At 60.6% G+C, this 17,120-nt stretch overlaps 1 protein-coding gene across 1 annotated transcript in view; it reads right to left on the bottom strand.

The window, feature by feature from the left end:
• Nucleotides 1-260: 260 nt before the first annotated feature.
• COL6A2 (collagen type VI alpha 2 chain) overlaps nucleotides 261-17,120 on the bottom strand; it is a 31,714-nt gene continuing 14,854 nt past the window's right edge. The window contains exons 3-28 of the mRNA XM_090272411.1: nucleotides 16,501-17,099; nucleotides 16,240-16,260; nucleotides 15,434-15,499; nucleotides 14,818-14,871; nucleotides 14,691-14,735; nucleotides 14,391-14,417; nucleotides 14,116-14,142; nucleotides 13,966-14,010; nucleotides 13,309-13,362; nucleotides 12,987-13,049; nucleotides 12,322-12,384; nucleotides 12,002-12,091; nucleotides 11,282-11,344; nucleotides 10,694-10,756; nucleotides 10,418-10,480; nucleotides 9,983-10,045; nucleotides 9,686-9,736; nucleotides 9,314-9,349; nucleotides 8,899-8,961; nucleotides 8,646-8,708; nucleotides 8,431-8,466; nucleotides 8,125-8,170; nucleotides 7,773-7,925; nucleotides 7,152-7,604; nucleotides 6,941-6,979; nucleotides 261-1,230 (exon numbers count right to left, since the gene is read on the bottom strand). Of these exons, the coding sequence (XP_090128537.1) occupies nucleotides 632-1,230; nucleotides 6,941-6,979; nucleotides 7,152-7,604; nucleotides 7,773-7,925; nucleotides 8,125-8,170; nucleotides 8,431-8,466; nucleotides 8,646-8,708; nucleotides 8,899-8,961; nucleotides 9,314-9,349; nucleotides 9,686-9,736; nucleotides 9,983-10,045; nucleotides 10,418-10,480; nucleotides 10,694-10,756; nucleotides 11,282-11,344; nucleotides 12,002-12,091; nucleotides 12,322-12,384; nucleotides 12,987-13,049; nucleotides 13,309-13,362; nucleotides 13,966-14,010; nucleotides 14,116-14,142; nucleotides 14,391-14,417; nucleotides 14,691-14,735; nucleotides 14,818-14,871; nucleotides 15,434-15,499; nucleotides 16,240-16,260; nucleotides 16,501-17,099 (2,945 nt within the window). The 3' untranslated portion in view covers nucleotides 261-631. The remainder of the gene's footprint in view (nucleotides 1,231-6,940; nucleotides 6,980-7,151; nucleotides 7,605-7,772; nucleotides 7,926-8,124; nucleotides 8,171-8,430; nucleotides 8,467-8,645; nucleotides 8,709-8,898; nucleotides 8,962-9,313; nucleotides 9,350-9,685; nucleotides 9,737-9,982; nucleotides 10,046-10,417; nucleotides 10,481-10,693; nucleotides 10,757-11,281; nucleotides 11,345-12,001; nucleotides 12,092-12,321; nucleotides 12,385-12,986; nucleotides 13,050-13,308; nucleotides 13,363-13,965; nucleotides 14,011-14,115; nucleotides 14,143-14,390; nucleotides 14,418-14,690; nucleotides 14,736-14,817; nucleotides 14,872-15,433; nucleotides 15,500-16,239; nucleotides 16,261-16,500; nucleotides 17,100-17,120) is intronic.

Here is a 17,120-nt window from a genome sequence, read left to right as displayed (position 1 = left end):
CATGCAGAGTGGAGGAGGGAGTTGAGAGTATGATGAATGCTGGTGGGCAGGTGAACCATCTGAGAGTCTGGTTGGCCTCTCAGGAGTCCCTCGTGGACACAGACACATGGAGGCTGGTGAGCAGGAGGTGGTTCAAAGCCTTTATTGGACTGGGGTGTGGGCATACAGGGACATGAAGGACCTGTTGTCACAGCTCTGTCTGATGGAGGCAGGTGACCTCCAGAGGTCAGGCAGAGACCTGGGTGCAGGCCTAAGGGGCTGGCAGAGAGCCTTTGGAGGGTGCTGGATGGTGGATGAGAGTCCAGGGATGAGACTGGGCTGGAGGGAAAACAGGGCCTGTCAACGAGGGTCTGATGCATGCCCCGGGAAGCCTCTGGAGACTTAGGAGGGTGCTTATAGTAGGGCATCGCTGGATAGAGAGGAGAAGTGGTGGGCAGCAGTGCCCAGGGCTGCAGGACCCCCGGAAGAGCTGGGGGTGGAAGGGGGTACTCCACTCCTGACTTCACACCCACACCTGGAGAGATCGAGTCTGCAGCATTCTGACCTCTCTTGGTGGGATCTGAGTAGCACCACGGACAGGAGGACAGCGCCCGCAGGACTCGGGTGGCAAGCTGGGGTGGGGTGAGAGGCGCTAGCAGATCCAGCGGATGAACCTGTCGAAGAAGCCAGGCTGGACCAGGCTGTCATAGTCCTTCTCACGGAAGATGGCAGCTGTGTCACCCAGGCTGATCTTGGAGAGCACGTCCATGTCCACATCGCTGCCCACGGCCACCACAGTGGGCACCACGTTCTGCTTGCGCATGGAATGCACCGCCTCATCCAGGCTGATGTTGCCCGTGACACCGTCCGTGAGGAACACGAAGGCCAGCTCTGCGTGGCGGCGTGCGCCAGACCGTGTGCCGAGCACCACCTGGTTGATGGCGTGCACAATGCCGGAGCCCACGTGCGAGAAGGAGTTGAGGTAGCGTGCACTCTCCAGCGCCTCATGGATGACCGTCAGGTTGGCCGTCAGAGGGAAGGCCACCTGCTGCTCGCTGGGACCCCCGAACTGGAGCAGTGCCAAGCGTGCGTTGAGTGGGTCATCATCCCTGCGCGCCAGTGTCAGCCGCCGGGACACCTCCTCCACAAAACGCTGGGCCTTGTGGAAGTTCTGGTCACCTAGTCGCTCGGAGCCATCGAGTAGGAAGACGACGTCCACGGGCCGCTGGGTGCACTGGGCCACATACAGCTCTGGGGGGAAATAAGGGTGGTGGGCAGGGGCAACCCAGGTAAGGCCCCCCACTGGCTCCACCTTGGCCCTGTCCAGGCCAAGTCCCCCTGAGCCACACCCCAACCAGGCCATATCCCCTCTTGGACAAGCCCACTCTACCACACCCTACACCACATCTCTTTATGTGCCTGCCCACTGGAGTAACACAGAGAGGTGGAGCTTGGGGGGCTGCACCCAAAGTCACCCGCTCTTGGGAGAGCCCCCAACAGCCCGTCTCCTCAGACCCTCACCATCTCTCTTGGTTGTATCTCTACCAGGAAATGTCCCTAGACCTGAGGACAGGAGGCCCTTTCCACCCTACAACACCCTCTCTGCCTAGTGCCACTTCCAGGCCATCCAGGAAGGGGTCAGGAAAGCCCCTTCACTTGGCCCAAGAGTTGGATACCCTCAGAAGGGCCACAGCCTGCTAGGGGATGGGGCTGGGAGAGAGGGTATCATGTTTGTAATTGTATGAAAAGACCTCTTGAAGACCTGACCCCAAAGACCCTTGGATACAGGGATCCACCTGCAGCCCTGCTCCCTCCACCCCTCGTCCCAGAGCTGCCTGGCACTGGCCAGACCACATTTCTCCTGGCCCTTGGAGCATTGGAAGGAGAAGGAGCCTGTGTCCCCTCTGACTGGACAAGGCTTTGGTGGGCAGAGGGCACAAGTGTGGCCAGACCCCTGCAGGAGCCTAGGTGTCTCATGGCTACCTGAGAAGAGACCCCTTGCCCACTTCTGACGGTTGACCCACCAAGGACATGCTGGACAATGTGGGGGCAAGATCGCCACCAGGACAGAGGCTGGGCCTCTGGGAGATGTAAGCACCACGCACAGCCTGGAAACCCACTCCCCACATGCATGGGACCACCTGCCACAGACACGCAGCCATGCTCCTTCTCAATGCCTTGCTCAAGACCTCAACTCTAATGGCCATTGGGGCTGGGCAGGGACAGGACTGGTCTTCCTGCTCTCGTCCAGCTCCTCAGCCCCATAGGCACTCCTCCTGGACATGGGCCGGAAAGGACTGTGTTCACAGCCCAGGTTTGCCCAACCCTGGGGCCAGCTACTCAGGGATCCCATCAGAAAGGAGGTTCTGACCCACAGCACCAATGCCCAAGGGCCTCAGCCCAGGACCGGACTCTGCAGTGGCGCCCACCTGTGTAGGTAGGTGACTGCTGTGGACCAGCCCCCAGCCAGCAGCAGGCCCACCGCAGCACAGAACTCGACCACAGCAAGGCATTCACATTCTTTGCTTCTCAGCTTTTATAGAAAGTTTAAAATGTGCTCACGACATCTAAAGGACACCCTGACCTGGGTGTGTCGCTGGGAGGTGCTGGACGCCAGCAGACAGGATGCTTTTCTAAGGAGCTTATTAAGGACATGGCTTATTTTAATGGCAGTGCAAATGAAGAGCAGCTTCTGTTTAAATGCACACATGTTCTCTGGGGGCTCTGACTTCAAGTCCTACAAGCATAGAGGCATGTGGGGAGGGGGCTGGTTTGGGGGAAATTTTTCCTCAATAAGGGGTGACTGGGCATAGACACTGGAGGCTCAGGCAGGAGTGTTGGGGTGTTCAGAGGGCTCTGCTGTTCCCCTTCTTTCCCTCCACTGACCCCCACCCATGGCAGGGAGCCTGTGCAGCAGAGAGGTAAGACCCTGCCTGCAGGAACTGGGCAGGGGTGCAGACAGGAGCGGGTACTGGGGTTCAACCCCAGGACGAGGGCTCCTCTGCATGAATCGGGTTTCTGGGGGAGTAGGCACCTGTGTGTCTGAGCATGCCCTTGAGATGGGGTGTCCCTGCTGTTCCCCAAGGGGGTGATGTCTGCGGTTCCTCTCCAGACTGTTGGCCAGTGACTTTGGCAGGTTTCCCTAATGGGTGACTCTTATGGCCCTCAAACATGCGACATAGCTCAGCTAGACCAGGGGTGGTGGGGCTGGCGGACTACTTTCCCCCTGAAGATGTCTACACCCTAATCTCAAAGCCTGTGAATGTGACCTTACACGGCGAAAGAGAGTTTTGCAGATTGGACTAAATTACAGACTTTGAGATGGGAGATCATCCAGGGCTATCTGGTTGGCCCTGAATGCCACCTGTGCCCTTCTAAGGGAGGCAGAGGGATGTTAGGCTACAGAAGGGAGGCCATGTGACCATGCAGGTGACTAGGAGCTCGGAGAGGCAGGACGACCCTCCCTGGAGCCCCTGGAAAGAGCACAGCCCTGCTGACACCTTGATTTTGGTGTCTGACCTCCAGACCGAGAGGTTCCTGTTGTCATAGCCCCCGGTGCAAGGCGGGCAGCCCAGGAGCGGATACGGCCCAGCTGGGGCAGCTCTGGCCTCTCTGAGCAGCGGCAGCCCTGTGGCTTCAGCAGAGTGCCAGTGCGGTCTCGGGGTCGCCCACAATGTCTCTGTGCACCAGCTTAAAAGTGTCAATGAACAGCTCCATCCAGTCCTGCCGCTCGCCTCCTGTGGCGAACTTGGCCCGCTCAGCGGTGTAGACCAGCACAGCCACCAGCCTGGAGTAGGCAGCTGGGTCCTGCGTGAGCTCCGTGCCGTTTAGCAACTGTTGGATCTGGGGGATGGTCGTGGGGAAGGAGGCATCCGGGCCCTCTTCCGTGCGGAGGAAGGTGACCGGGGGCGCATCGCCAGGCCGCGGTCCATCTGCGGGGCATCCAGAGAAGGCTTTAAGGGACGTGGTCGGCATGGGCGGGCCTCCAGCTGCCCTCCTCGGGCCTCTCTCCTCGGGGGTGAGTTAGAGTGAAAGCCAGGGATGGGGCTGAGGCTCAGCCAGGGGTCGGACGAGGAGACTGGGACACCGGCCACAGTGCCGGGGCTTTGGGGGCCAGCCGTGGGGCCCATGCTGAGGAGATGGAGCAGAAGGCGTCTTGTCTCCGCAGACCTTAGGAACTAACTACAAGACTCTCCGCTCAAGCAGCTGTACTGAGACTTGATTAGACTCTAGTATGACTGCTGACCACTCAAGGTGCCCCCCGGGGTAAGCCCAGCTCCTTAGAATCCTTCCTCCACATTGCCAGGAGAAGAATTTACTGTGCGTTGCAGCCCAAAGCTGGTGACAGGACCCCTCTCAGAGCAGTTACTTTTGAAAGCCTGCAGTTATAAAACCTTCCCTGCCCTTCGAGACAGACATTTTCACCTTCCCAGAACTGTCCCATCAAGAACCGGGAAGTGGCAGACGCTCCGGGATGCTCTTGTTCTCTTTCTCCGCACCCTGAGAGGTCAGGGCCTCACTTCCATGGGCACCCCACTCCAAGTGCACCACTGCCTCCTGTCCTAAAGGTCTGAGAAGTCTCCCCTGGGTACACGCCGGTCAACAAATCCAGGCGGCCTGGTCACCTGAACCGCCCCCCACCCCTCCCCATGCCCTCAGTGCCTTTCCTTCAGCACACCAGCCCTGAGGGAGTCCCCTGTGTTTCTTTGGGAGCAGTCGAGTTTGGGTTACCCTGGACCCCCTCTCTCCTACAGTAGCAATCTTGGCATGGAATCTGTCTTTGCTGCCTTTACCTGGCGTCCAGCTTTGTTTCTCTTTAACTCTCTCGTGGTTCTGACACAATCAAGCTGCCCCCAAGCCCACGCCTGGCTGGGCCTCTGGGGGGATGGGGCCATTTGGCCTAGAAGCTCAGGGCCATGCCGGAGATGGTAGCATCCCCCCAGCACCCGTTTGCAGCTGATATGTGGAGGATGAAGCCCAGCCTGCCCCAGGACAGAGCCCCTGTGTGTCACAGCATGTTCTACAGTTACACCTGCTTTCTTTGCTCTGGTCACCATGTCTGTTCTACTTGGCAATTTCTACTGGCTTTACAAGAAGATAAGCCTGAGAGTTCAGGAGGTGAGTAGTTAAGAGAGCGTAGGGAGGGGTCTTCAAGGGCCGCATTCTCTTTCTCTCAGGTTTTGGGGGCTAAGGGGAAGCAAGGTCACTGTCCTGGGGGCCAGCGTTATTCTAATGCAGAAACCAGACAAAGACATCACAGGGAAGAGAACTGCAGCCTACCATCTCTCCTGAGCAGATACCAAAAATCAACAAGAATTAGCCCATTGAATCCAACAATATATATAAAAAACTTATACTCCATGACCAAGTGGAGCTTGCCCCTGGTCTGCAAGGCTGTTTGAAAATCAACTACTGCACCCGTCACATCAACAGGCTGAAGAAGAACCTCACGATTATGTCAATGGATGCAGACAAGTCATCTGGCAAAGCTCATTCATTCTCAAGAGGACTCTGAGGAGTGGAGGGACCTTCCTTAGCTTGGTCAGGAGCAGCTATAAAGAATCTTGCTCACAAGGGACAACAGTGAGGTCAGGGCCAGGGCGAGGATGCCAGGCACCGGGGTCTGGGGTCTGGTTTCTACCCTAGAGGGGTCACATGTACTCTGGGACCCACCCCAGGAGGACTGGGGTGCCCTGGGGCCAGGGCACAGACTGTGGGCTGGCTGGGTCTCAGAGTGGACCCTGGCCCCCTTGACTCGGAAGGGACAGAGCTCTTGGGCAACACCTTGGGTTTCAGGTTTCAGGTGGCTCTGGTCACCACACACAGCCGTCCTCAGCTGACTCTGGGGACCCCAGGCCCAGGCAGTCTCTGGGATGTCCCAACAGATATGACTTCGACGAGCATTTCCTTGGAAGTTCTCTGTCAGAGTAAGTGGGGACCCTGGTCCCCATCTCAACACGTTCCTTCCCTCAGGCCAACCTTTGAACCTGCGGGGTGGGCCCCGGCCGCCTGCAAGGAGCCTACATACAAGCCCAGGAACGCTGGCCCCAGCGCAGACGTGGGTGTCCTCTGTGGACCTGCCAGCACAGCCCACTCCATCCACAGCAGTCCCACCTTTCAGAGCCAGCTCTAGTCCTTGCCTCAAGGCTCCCTGGAGGGGACAGGTGGGCACCCATGGCTCAGCAGGAGGCGCCAACAATGGCTCCAGGACCCTGGTTGGGGGATGCATGGCTTGCCAACAGGGGCTTAGTTCCTGCCACCCCTGGGCACCTGTGTGGGCTCTGTGGCCCCAGTCACTGTACAGCTACAGAGGTGTCACCACAATGCCCAGAGGGCTGACAATGCTGTCTTGCCCCTTCCCCGCCTCTGGGAGACCCCTTGCCTCTGGGAGATGCTTCAGGGACACCCTCTGTGTACCTCCAGGGCACACAGTGCACCACGTTGGGAGGGCCATGGTCCCCTAGTCCTGGGCTGGAGCCTACTCCCAGAGGGAAGATGGATGACCCCCAAGGGTCGAAAGGGGCTATCGCATCAGCCTCTGTGTGGCTGTAAACCTTTCACCTCCCAGGTTTTAAATTAACCATTTCATTTACTGGCTCCAGGGCTTCCACCTGGGGCAGTAGGCGGGGTGGGGGCAGCAGTATGGCCCTGGGTGTCCGTCTCTCCTCAGCAGAGGAGACCACAAGGCCTGAGCACCTGGCACCAAGCGCAGGGCCAGGTTGGCAGCACCCCGCCCTACATGTGCCGGGTGGGTGGGGCAGCTGAAGCACTCTGAGGCCCCAGGCCCCTTCCTCCCAGGTGCTGAGGCCCAGGGGACTGAGAAACCCAGGGATCTGGGCTGAGATTCCAATCTGAGGATTCCTCACTAAGGAGGGGCCCCCACAGTGCACTTCCCTGTAAGACCCTCTGGGCCCTGGTCATTGCTAGTCTAGAGGGGGCACTTAGCAGCACCCCGTGTTACCTGTTTGGCAGGGAAGGTCCGGGCACACGATCTGGGGGTCTAGGAGAGAGGAAAGGAAGTCAGGGGTCTTAGGCTCTGCTGCCCAGGGGAGCCTGGGATCCCTCAGTGACCCACTGATGTCCCAGCCACTCCCCTCCCGAGGTCCCTCTCCGTCCTTCAGGGATAGGGGCGGGACAGGCAGGGAGAGGCACGTGGGCCTGCTGCTGCTCACCCGGGCACAGGACGTCCTCCATGTCGTCAATGAACTTCTCGGCCACCAGGTCGGAGAAGAGTGTCATGTTGCGCACCTGCTGGGGCTTGTCACATGCAATGGAGTTGAGGTTCTCACTCTCATGCTTCTCATGGAACATGTCCCCGATGCCGATGGCTGTCACTGTGACATCATGGTTGCAGAGTGCCCGCAGGTTGAGGTCATCATCCCGGGGGTCGTGTCGGCCATCCGTGATGACCACCGCGAACACGCGGGTCTTTTTGCGCCGGCTCTCCTTGATCAGCTTGTTGTAGGCGAACTTGAGGGCTGAGGGCGTCCAGGTGCCGCCCGCGATCCACTCGAGGTTCTTGACGGCCTCCTTGAAGCTGGACAGCGAGTCAATGCGCTCGTCGTCCAGCTGGATGGCCTCGAAGGTGCCCTCGTGGCTGTACTGCACGACACCGACTCGGGTCCCTGCGGTGGCCGTGTGGGGGTGTGAGGGGCTGGCCCTGAGCCGTGCCACAACCCGCACTCGCCTCCGTCAAGTGGGGGCCTTAGGACACTTGACCAAGCTAATGTCCCTCCCAGGACTGGACCTTAGGATGTCCTGCCCCTGCCTCTGCCCCTGAGGGTGTCGCTGACCTGTCTCGGACTTGGGGTCCTTGGCAATGGCCCCCAGCCTGTTGACCACGTTGATGACGAAGTTCTTCTCCAGCGTGAAGTTGGTGTAGCCAATGCTCTCAGAGCTGTCGATGACGAATACCACATCCAGGGCGCCACACCGCTTCTCACAGTCTGGGGGCCAGCAGAGGGGCGATGGCTGTGGGCACTGACCAGGGACAGGGACACACCCCAGACCCCAGGGCTGCACCACTGAGTGCACAGTGGGAAACGATGACCGCAGAGGGCGGGTGGGACTCAGATGATGGCCCCCACCCCTGGATGAGAGCCTGGGGCAGCCCTGCAGCGCCACCACGTGGGGGCTGAGACTCACCACAGCACCCGCACGTCTCCCGCACGTAGGTCATGACGTCGCACTCCTGCAACACAGGGGGTCATCCAGCTAGGACAGCGAACCCGAACCTGGAGGGGGCTGGGGGCTGCCGCGGGGAGAGTCTGTGGCCTCGCTCCCCTTGCCGCTGACCTCCCCTGCTGACCTAACTCACCCCTGCTGACCTTGCCCTCTGACCTTGTTCTGACCCCGCTCCTGCTGACCTCGCCTTTTGACATTGTCCTTGCTGCCCTAGCTATTTTTGTTTTAGGAGGGGGGACACTGATACTATCCCCAGTTGACACCTACCGTGAGGCCAGGGTCTCCGGGGGGGCCGGGCTCTCCCTGGAGAAGGAAGGATGACAGTGAGTGATGACTACTGTCACGGCTGAGGCTGGGCAGGGTCCCTGCACACTGACCCTGTGCTTCCACCAAGGGCAGAGCCCTGTGGCTTAGGGGGCGTGTTGGCCTGACTGGCCCAGAGACGATGGCCTGAAGGCTGAATGGACCTGCAACTGACCCACCTGAGGTCCTGGGTCTCCTCTTGCCCCCCGAGGGCCTGGCTCACCAGGGGGACCAGGATCTGCCTGAGAAGAAAAAGGACAGGTGGGTTCAGCAAACACCTGGGTGGTCCCTGCACACCTCCCTGGTTTCAGGATGAGGAGAGACAAAGAGGGAGGTGGAGGGAGAGGAGTGAGGAGGAGAGAGAAGAGATGAGGAGGACAGAGGAGGGAGGAGGGAGGGGGAAGGACGAGGAGGAACAGGGAGGACACTCACAGGCTCGCCCTTTTCTCCTTTCGGCCCTGGTGCCCCCTTCACTCCGAAGTCGCCTCTGCCCCCCTGGGACACAGGACACATGTTAGCCCTGGTGGAGGGGACATCAGTGGAGAGCTCTGCTGCCCCCCCCCCCCTCCACAGCCTGCCAAGGCCTCCGGCAAGTCTGCAGAGTCCGCCAAGGACATGGATGTGCTTTGTCCACCAGAGCACCTGTGACTGGCTTTTGGGGTTGGTTAGGTGGCAATAGCACAGGGCATTTCAGGTGACCGCAATTTCCAGTTTGACAGAGATTATACTCGGCCCTCGGCATGGGGCAGCTGCTGGTGGCCAAGCATGAGGTGAGGGATGTGGCGTTCCAGCCACAGGAAACAGGGCACAGACCACCCCAGGCAGGTGCAGAGGGGCCCCTACATACCTCGGGGCCAGGTGGGCCTGCCTCGCCTTTGTCTCCCTGGAAGAAAGCACAGGTAGGAATTACTGGGCACAGGCCCCCTGAGAGCTGGTGCGCTGACCCCTGGGGATGTAGTTGGGCACCTGGAGGTTTTCTGCAGTCCCCTCCCTTCCCTCATGGTGGTCTCAGTCATTATAATCTGTGGGCGAATGCAGCCTGCACTGCATCCCAGACAACTCCTGGGGTACCTGCGTCTGCACCCACTGTGTGACTCTCGTGCTCCCTCTGCACCCTGTCCCCAAGGACGAAGGCCCTCCAGGGAACTATGGGAAACTTCAGGGCCCTCCCAGCAATGCCTGCCCCTCCCTGAAGCCCCCATCCAATGCCAGGACTTACAGGCATTCCTCGGGGTCCTGGGTAGCTGAATCCAGGCCTTCCAGGGTCTCCCTGGAGGAGGGGGTAGGCTCATCAGGGAAGATCCATTGGGAAACATGAACAGTGAGCAGAGACTGAGGGCTGGTGGGGCTGGGCCTCTGGGAGGGCATGCTACCCCCCAGGGTGAGAACTAGAGCGGCCTCCCTGCCCCTGCTGCGCTCCCACACCGGGCTGGTAGGCACACTATTAGCAGCTGAGAACAGCCTCAGCTCCCCTGCCCCCACCTCTCCAGTCTGGCCAGGTGGGCAGGGGGTGTACCTTCGGACCAGGTTGTCCTGACTCTCCACGAGGACCAGCGTCACCGGGGTCTCCCCGAGATCCCTGAGGGCAGAGAGAAAGTGGGGAGTTGGCACAGACAGACCGACTGCATCCAGCTCTGACCACCAGGCAATACTGCCTAGCTCCCCACTGCCCTGAGGGTCACTGCCTGGCTCCTCCTCTTCCACATGCCTCCTGGGGCTCCCAGGCCCCACCCCTGCCACCCCCACCTGGTAAAGCTGGACCCTTCAGGGCAGGACCAGGATGTGAGGTACATGGGACCTTGGGGAGTTTGCCATAGGGACAGTGTCCTGCCGAGGACAGGGGGGCCCAAGTGGCACTGTAGGGCAGGGGAGTTAAGACAGTGAGGTTGAAGGACAGACAGGGGCCTGAGCCCCAGAGCCACAGGCTCCTCCCAGGTTTTCTGTCACTGACCTGCTTCCCAGGCGGCCCAATAGCCCCTGGGGGACCTCTGGGTCCAGGCATGCCTCGGTCTCCCTGGAAAGAAAGGGCACCTCAGAGACCCTGCCATCAGCACTAGAGACATCGAAGGGTGAGGCGAGGTGGGGGCTGCTGCCCTCCAGGGGGTCCTGCGTGTGGCCTTGGTCCTTAGCCCTGACCAGAGCGGCCCTGGCAGGGTCTGGAGGGAGGGAAGGGCAGGGGAGGGGCGGGGGTCCCAGGCTCAGCCCCTCCAGCCTGCCACCCACTTACCTGGGCTCCTTTGTTGCCAGTTTCCCCAGTCAGGCCCCGGGGCCCCTCGGGGCCAGGGTCACCCTGTGAGAGGAGAGGCCCAGTTATCCGGGGTGTGCGTGGGAGGAGGTGAGGGGGGAGGGCATTGCACTTCCTGGAGAGGACCCCAGGCCGTGGAGGTGCCTGTGAAGCAGCAGTCCTGCCCCCCACAGCTTGGCCAGGGCTCACCGCCCACTCCCCCAGGAGGCAGCCCCTCCTGCAGGCCCTTCACTCGCACTGCGCAGGAAATGCGGGTTCTGCCCGCAGACAAGAGGGCGCGCACCAGTTGGAGGAGCATGTGCGCGCGGCGGGGGAGCAGCTCACAGCCTTCCCAGACGTGCTCTGTGCAGGTGGCCTTGGCCAAGCCTCGCCCAGGTTCCTCAGCAGGTGGGGCGACCTGACCTGGCTACCTCTGGCTCTCCTGGACCCTTCAGGGAGTGTCCTCACTGAGCGAGGCCCTGGGTCGCCTTTGTTCTCCCTTGCCGCAGGGAATGGTCACCAGGTGGGAGCCCCGCGCGCAGAAGCGGACATGGAGACAGTGCCCCGCGTTTCCCTATCACACACACTCACCCTCTCGCCTTTGGGGCCCGCGCTGCCTGGGCTGCCTTTGGTTCCAGGGTCTCCCCTGCGCCCCTGCAGAGAGAGGGCGTGTGGGTGGGGGCCCTGAGGGTGGGGGCCACAGGGGGACCCCACACTCTGCTCTACCCATGAGGACTCTGGTTTTGGGGTCTGGAGGCCCCTCAAGAGGGCCTCAGCCTACACCCTCCTCTGCTGCCCCATTGGTGTGATACCAGCCAAAGATTTGGGGAACGATGGGGGGCTCCCGGCCAGCTGTGAGTTCAGGTGCGCTTTCAGCTAACGTGACTGGAGTCTGGCTTGGACTGGCTACCGGTGCGGTCACTTAGCTCACTTTTGGGCCAGGCCAGGCCTCGGGATGCACCCCCTGGAGGATCAGCCCTGGGACAGGGCCCTTCCTGCCCCGAGGCAGGACACCCCGGGGTTGGCTTGGTGGCACGAGGACACTGTGTGGCACCCACGGAGTGTGTGCCTGGGTTGACGTTCAGCCCTCAGGGGTATCCTGCAGGAGGGCAAGGTGGGGATGCTGGGCCAGTTCATGGCGCTGAGTTCCCGGCAGGGGCATGGCCGAGCCCTCCCTCTGCTGCAGGGGGTTGTGGAGGCATGCGGGGGACCCCTCAGGCTCAGAGAGGCCCGGAGCAGGGCACAAGCCAGGAGGGTCTGGGCAGGTGCTCGGGACCCTGGGCTTGAGGAGCCTGAGAGGTGTGAACTCACGGTCTCGCCCTTGGGTCCCCGGGGCCCAGGCCCGCCTTTGGCTCCTTTCAGGCCGGAACTTCCCGGGGCTCCGTTGTTGCCTCCATAGCCCTGTGGATGGGTGATAGCTCAGCCAGGTGGGATGGCCTGGGTCACAATAGCAGGTTTGGCCCTATTCAGTCAGGAGGGACTATGGTTGACTTGGGGGGTGGGTGCCCTGTCACCTGGCTGCGGGACAGAGGCTGGCGGCCTGCCCAGGGCCTGGGGCTGGCGAGGGTGTCTATGGTCTGTCCCCCCGCCCCCATTTTGGCTGGCCCAGCAGGACCCTCAGGAGCACTTGCCTTGCTTCCCTTGGCCCCGTCGTCCCCTGGGGGCCCTCTGCGTCCTGGGCGGCCAGCGTCCCCCTAGAAGGATTTGGAGAAATCAGCCTCATGTCCCTTGGATGCGGGCCATGAGGCAGGACTCTGGAGAGGCTGGCCTACTACGTTAGTGGGGCACACTCTTGGGGGACAGGGCCCCCCATTCAGCTCCACAGGTGGATTAATCAGACATGGCCCTTGCTTGAGGGTACTGGCCAGGGGCGTGAATACAGGCAGACAGAGTGATGCCTCAGGTGGTCTAAGGGGCAGAATGCCCACAGGCACCCAAGAACCTTCCACAATAGCCCCCTAGAGGCCTGGGAGGAGGGTGGGCTTGATGCTGTGGTCGTTCAAGCCCCGCACAGCTGCCTGAGTTGGGACACACGGTTCTGAGTTAGACACAGTTGGTGAAGACCTGGGAGGGCACCCTACAACCCTGCAGCATGGGCACCCCTCAGCCCCCTGGGCAGGATGCTCCTTAGCCTCCTGCCCCTGACTGCCTGGTCTGCAGAGACAGGTCCCCTCTGCTGTGCTTCTTGGCCTAATTACCTCCCCCAGAGGCCCGGCACTGTAGCAGGGAGAAGGCCACCTGGAGGGCAGTGACCCCGGACTGCTCTGGCCACCGCCACATGGGCTAGACTGCCTACCTTGGCACCTCGGTCTCCGGGTTCCCCAGGGCTTCCCGCGTCCCCTGGGTAGCCATCAAGGCCCTGTGAGAAAATGGGGGGAGATAAACCTCATATCTGAGCCCAGCAGGACCCTGGGGAGCAGCTGCTTCAGAGGCCACTTTATCCTGTTGTGGCCCCAACCCAGGCTGATCCCTGGGCAGGGGTCAGGGACAGACAGGGCAGGGCTGAAGAAAGAAACCAAGCCCAGGGACTTCTGTCTCCCCCACCCACACCTGGCACCTGCCACCTACACTGGGGTTTAAAGTTAGTTAATGAGAAGAGGAGCCAAAGACATGCTTACCCGGCTCCCGGGGTCTCCCTTGCAGCCAGGAGGTCCAATGCGCCCCAGCTTGCCCTAAAGTAGGAGAGGGGAACAAAAGATGCGTCAGGGGTGAGATTCAGGGGACGATGGGCCAGTGACAGGTGTAAATGGCAGGCATGGTCCGTGCCAGTCTACAAGCCCTGGGCACACACGTGCTACTGTGTGTTTTAATGGCTTTACTGTCACAGTGGCATCTCTGTGGAGGCAGAAGAGTCCCTGACTGTGGCTGTGCACAAGTGTCCATAGCACCTTCTCCATGTGTGCATGCCCGTGTGCATGTGTGACATATGCACGTGTGACACATGCATGTGTGATGCATGTGTGATGCATTTGCATGTGAGTGCATGCACGTGATGTTTGTGTACATGTGTGTGAAGTGCTGCTCAGGCCAATCTGGGGTTCTGCAGAACAGACTGGGAAGTCCTGCAAGGCTGGGCCTTGGTTTTCAAAAGGAGATGTCCATTGCTGCTCTTGCAATGGCATTACATGTCTTATGTCCCAGCACAGGTAGTACACACTGGGACTACTGAAGCCACAGACTGTGGGGAGAGGCCAGGCCTGAGAGAAGGACCTGGGAGATGCTGCTTTGCATGACACCCTTGCCCAGCCTGTGACACAGCCCAACAAGCACTCTACCTTCTGTCCATCGGTCCCATTCTTGCCAGATAGGCCGGAGGCACCCTGGAGGGAGAAGGAAGATGGGACTCTTGTCAGCCCTGATTGTCATCCCCTTGGAGGAGCAGGAACATGGGGTGCTCTGCCCACCTGGCCCAACACCTGGCTTACCTTCCTCCCGTCAGCTCCAAATTCTCCCTGCACAGAAGGAAAGCGAGGCTGTTAGCTCAGGTCCTCAGCATCACAGTCCCACCACCTTAGGGGTCCAATTCTGCCCTCAGTCAAACATGAGGCCAGAAGGACCCCAGAACAAGGTCACCACCAGCACAAAGCCACACCGTGACCCCAGCAGGAACCACAGGCTTGCTGAGGATGCTGGGGGGAGTAGAGGCTAAGGCCCAAGTGGAGGCCACGTGGAGTCTTGCTCTTCAGAGCTGGAACCTCACCTTCTCTCCTTTGAAACCAGGAACACCCTGAGGTCGGAAGGAAAGAAAAGCAGCGTTATGGTGGGGTATGTGTGTGGGACCCAGCAGGCCACCAGAGAGGGTGGTGGTCACCAGGATAGATGTTTGGTTTGGGGACAACATTCAAAATTCTGAGATGCTTCACTTCCTTGAGTTAGGGGAGGGGAGGGTGGGCTGGGCCAGAGCCATCCTGACCCTGTGGGCTGGTCCCACCTGGAGCCAGGCAGCCCTTGGCTGTTCCCCATGTCCCCTGCCACGGGGGCAAGGCTGGGGACAACTTGCCTTGGGTCCTGGGAATCCAATGGGTCCTTCAATGCCTGGATCCCCCTGTGGAAGAAGAACAAAGGGCCATGGGTGTAATTCCAGCCTAGAGAGCAGGGGCTGCTGGAAAGGGTGGGAGGACACTCACCTGTCGTCCCTTCTGTCCAGGCTCTCCAGGCTCACCCATGTTGCCCTTGGTGCCCTAAAAGCAGACCGCAGAAAATGGGTAAATTGAAACAGGGAGGGGTGGGGTAGGCCCTACCCTGTCGCTGGCTTCTGGGACGTGGAAGAGTGAGTCTCGGGGACAGCATGGCTTGGCTGCTGGTCCTGCCCAGGTGACAATGGCCACACCACATCCAGATATCTCAGAGTAGGGTCAGCTGTCCCCGAGAATCCTGACCACTGTCACACCAGGGCCTGCTCTGACTGCTTCTCTGAGCTCTGACCAGCAGTCCCGGGGTGGGGCGCCTGCCAGGCCTCTGCAGCCGCGGCTCCGATTCCGCACCGGCCTGGACACCACCCACCTTCACAATGCCCGTGACCCCAGCTTGTTTACTTTGTACGAGTATTTTAATGGCAAATATTCATTTAAAGTGTCCCTACTTTTCTCAAAATGCCATTTAAAAGGAAGTAGATACAGTGGAATTTTAGTTCCTCCAAGGTCAGAAGCGTTGAGCCCACTGAGATTTAGTTGGTCCTGAATTCATAGTTCAAGAGGGTTCGGGGGTTTCCTGGCAGACCCCAGGGTGGTCTGGGTATCTCACCTTCTGCCCGCGGTAGCCTTTGGGACCGGGGGGCCCAGGGATCTCCAGACAGCTCACCTTGTAGCACTGAAACAGGAAGCAAGGGCAGCGTGAGGCCCACATGGCGAGTGCAGCTGGGAGGGAGGCGGGATGCTGCCCAGGCCCCCCGCCCCCGCAGCCCCGCCTGCTGGCGGTAGGCCGTCCCTAGCATGGGGCTGGATAAAGGACCAGAGTCAGGAAGCGCCCACCAGGGCAGAGGTCTATATAAGCTCTAGTCAGGTTTTGGAAACCGAGGCTGGGTTGAGCAGGGACTAAATAGCGGTCGGCTAGGCACCCTTGTGCTTGCGTGTTACCCCGCTGTGCTGTGAGCAGCTCTGCTAGGGAAGGGTGTGCCTGTAGGAGCCTAGCTGAGCGGGAAGCACTCCTTCCCAGGCTGTGAGCTGGAGCTGGGAAGCACAGGGACAGGGAAAGGCCAGGGACCCAGGGCTGCACATCCTGCACTGGGCATCCAACCAGCTGTCCATCTTCTCTTGGCCTGGCTCAGGGGGAGGAGGCGTGTTGGTCAGAAGGCCACCCTCAGCCCCAGTGCTCATCCACTTGGCGTGTGCTTGGCGGATGACCCTACTGGTGACAGCCTGGTTTGGGTCAGACGCCGTCGTAGCAAACTCAAGAGTCTCACACCCTCCATGGAGCAGAGAGGTCTATCTCCCCGGCGTCCAGGGAGTGCCAGGGAGTTGCCAAGGCAAGTGTGTAATCTCTGCTGGGTCAGGACCTCAGAGGGCCCAGGCACACCCAGCAGGGCTGGCAGGGGCAGAACCGCCTCTCACCTCTCCATAGGCCTCATGTTTCTGCAGAAAAGACAGAGAGAAAACCCTGGTTAGCCACGAGCTGAAGATCAGGGCAGCTTGGCATCTGGCAGGGAACCCAGGGTATCGGAGCAGGCTTACCCCCCTTCAGTCGCCTCACTCACACAAGGTAAACTGAGGTTGGTGCCCAGAGATCAGGTCCCAGGGCTCCTGAGCCCACCCTTCACCCCACACCTGCAGTAGGTGGTGGCTCTGGAGGATGGGGGTGCGGTGGCTGCTCACCATGACCTTGATGATGCGGTTGATGGTGTCCTGGTCGATCTCGGTGGAGTCCGGCCGCATGGTAGAGTAGTTGTTGCGGTAGAGCTCATGGGGCGTGTTGGCAATGTCACGCAGGCCCTGCTCGTTCAGGTTCCGGTTGGGGGCCACAGCGAAGAGCCGGATGCCCTCTTCGCGGGCCCGCTCAGCCTGCAGCTTGATGCCACCGCACGGGCTGCCAGTGACGTGGCCATCGGTGATGACCACCGCGAAGTTGACCACGCCCTTGGCCCCATGCTGCCGGATCTCCTTGGTCATGTTGCCCAGCGCACAGTCGGTAAAGGTGCCACGGCGGAAGGAGCGGATGCCCTGCAGGCCCTTGGTGAAGGAGGCCCGGTCGCTGCCTGGCGGGCTGAACACCTCCACCTGGTCGGAGAAGTGCAGGCCGCCGTAGCGCCAGCTCAGGGCCACCTGGCTCAGGTACAGCTCGTCCTGCAGCTGGCTGATGAACTGCGGCACAAACTGCTGCATGTGGTAGAGCAGGCTGTCGGTGGGGGACTGCATGGTGACGCTCTCTGAGGTGTCCAGCACAAAGTACACGTTGACGGGGCAGTCGGCTTTCTCTGGGGGACACGGGAGGAGTC

The sequence above is a fragment of the Furipterus horrens genome, unplaced genomic scaffold (assembly GCF_987537825.1).
Source record: "Furipterus horrens unplaced genomic scaffold, mFurHor1.1.pri manual_scaffold_1, whole genome shotgun sequence".
Lineage (NCBI taxonomy): Eukaryota > Metazoa > Chordata > Mammalia > Chiroptera > Furipteridae > Furipterus > Furipterus horrens.
The sequence above is the reverse complement of the archived record's forward strand: the minus strand, read 5'-3'. Positions and strand labels throughout refer to the sequence as shown.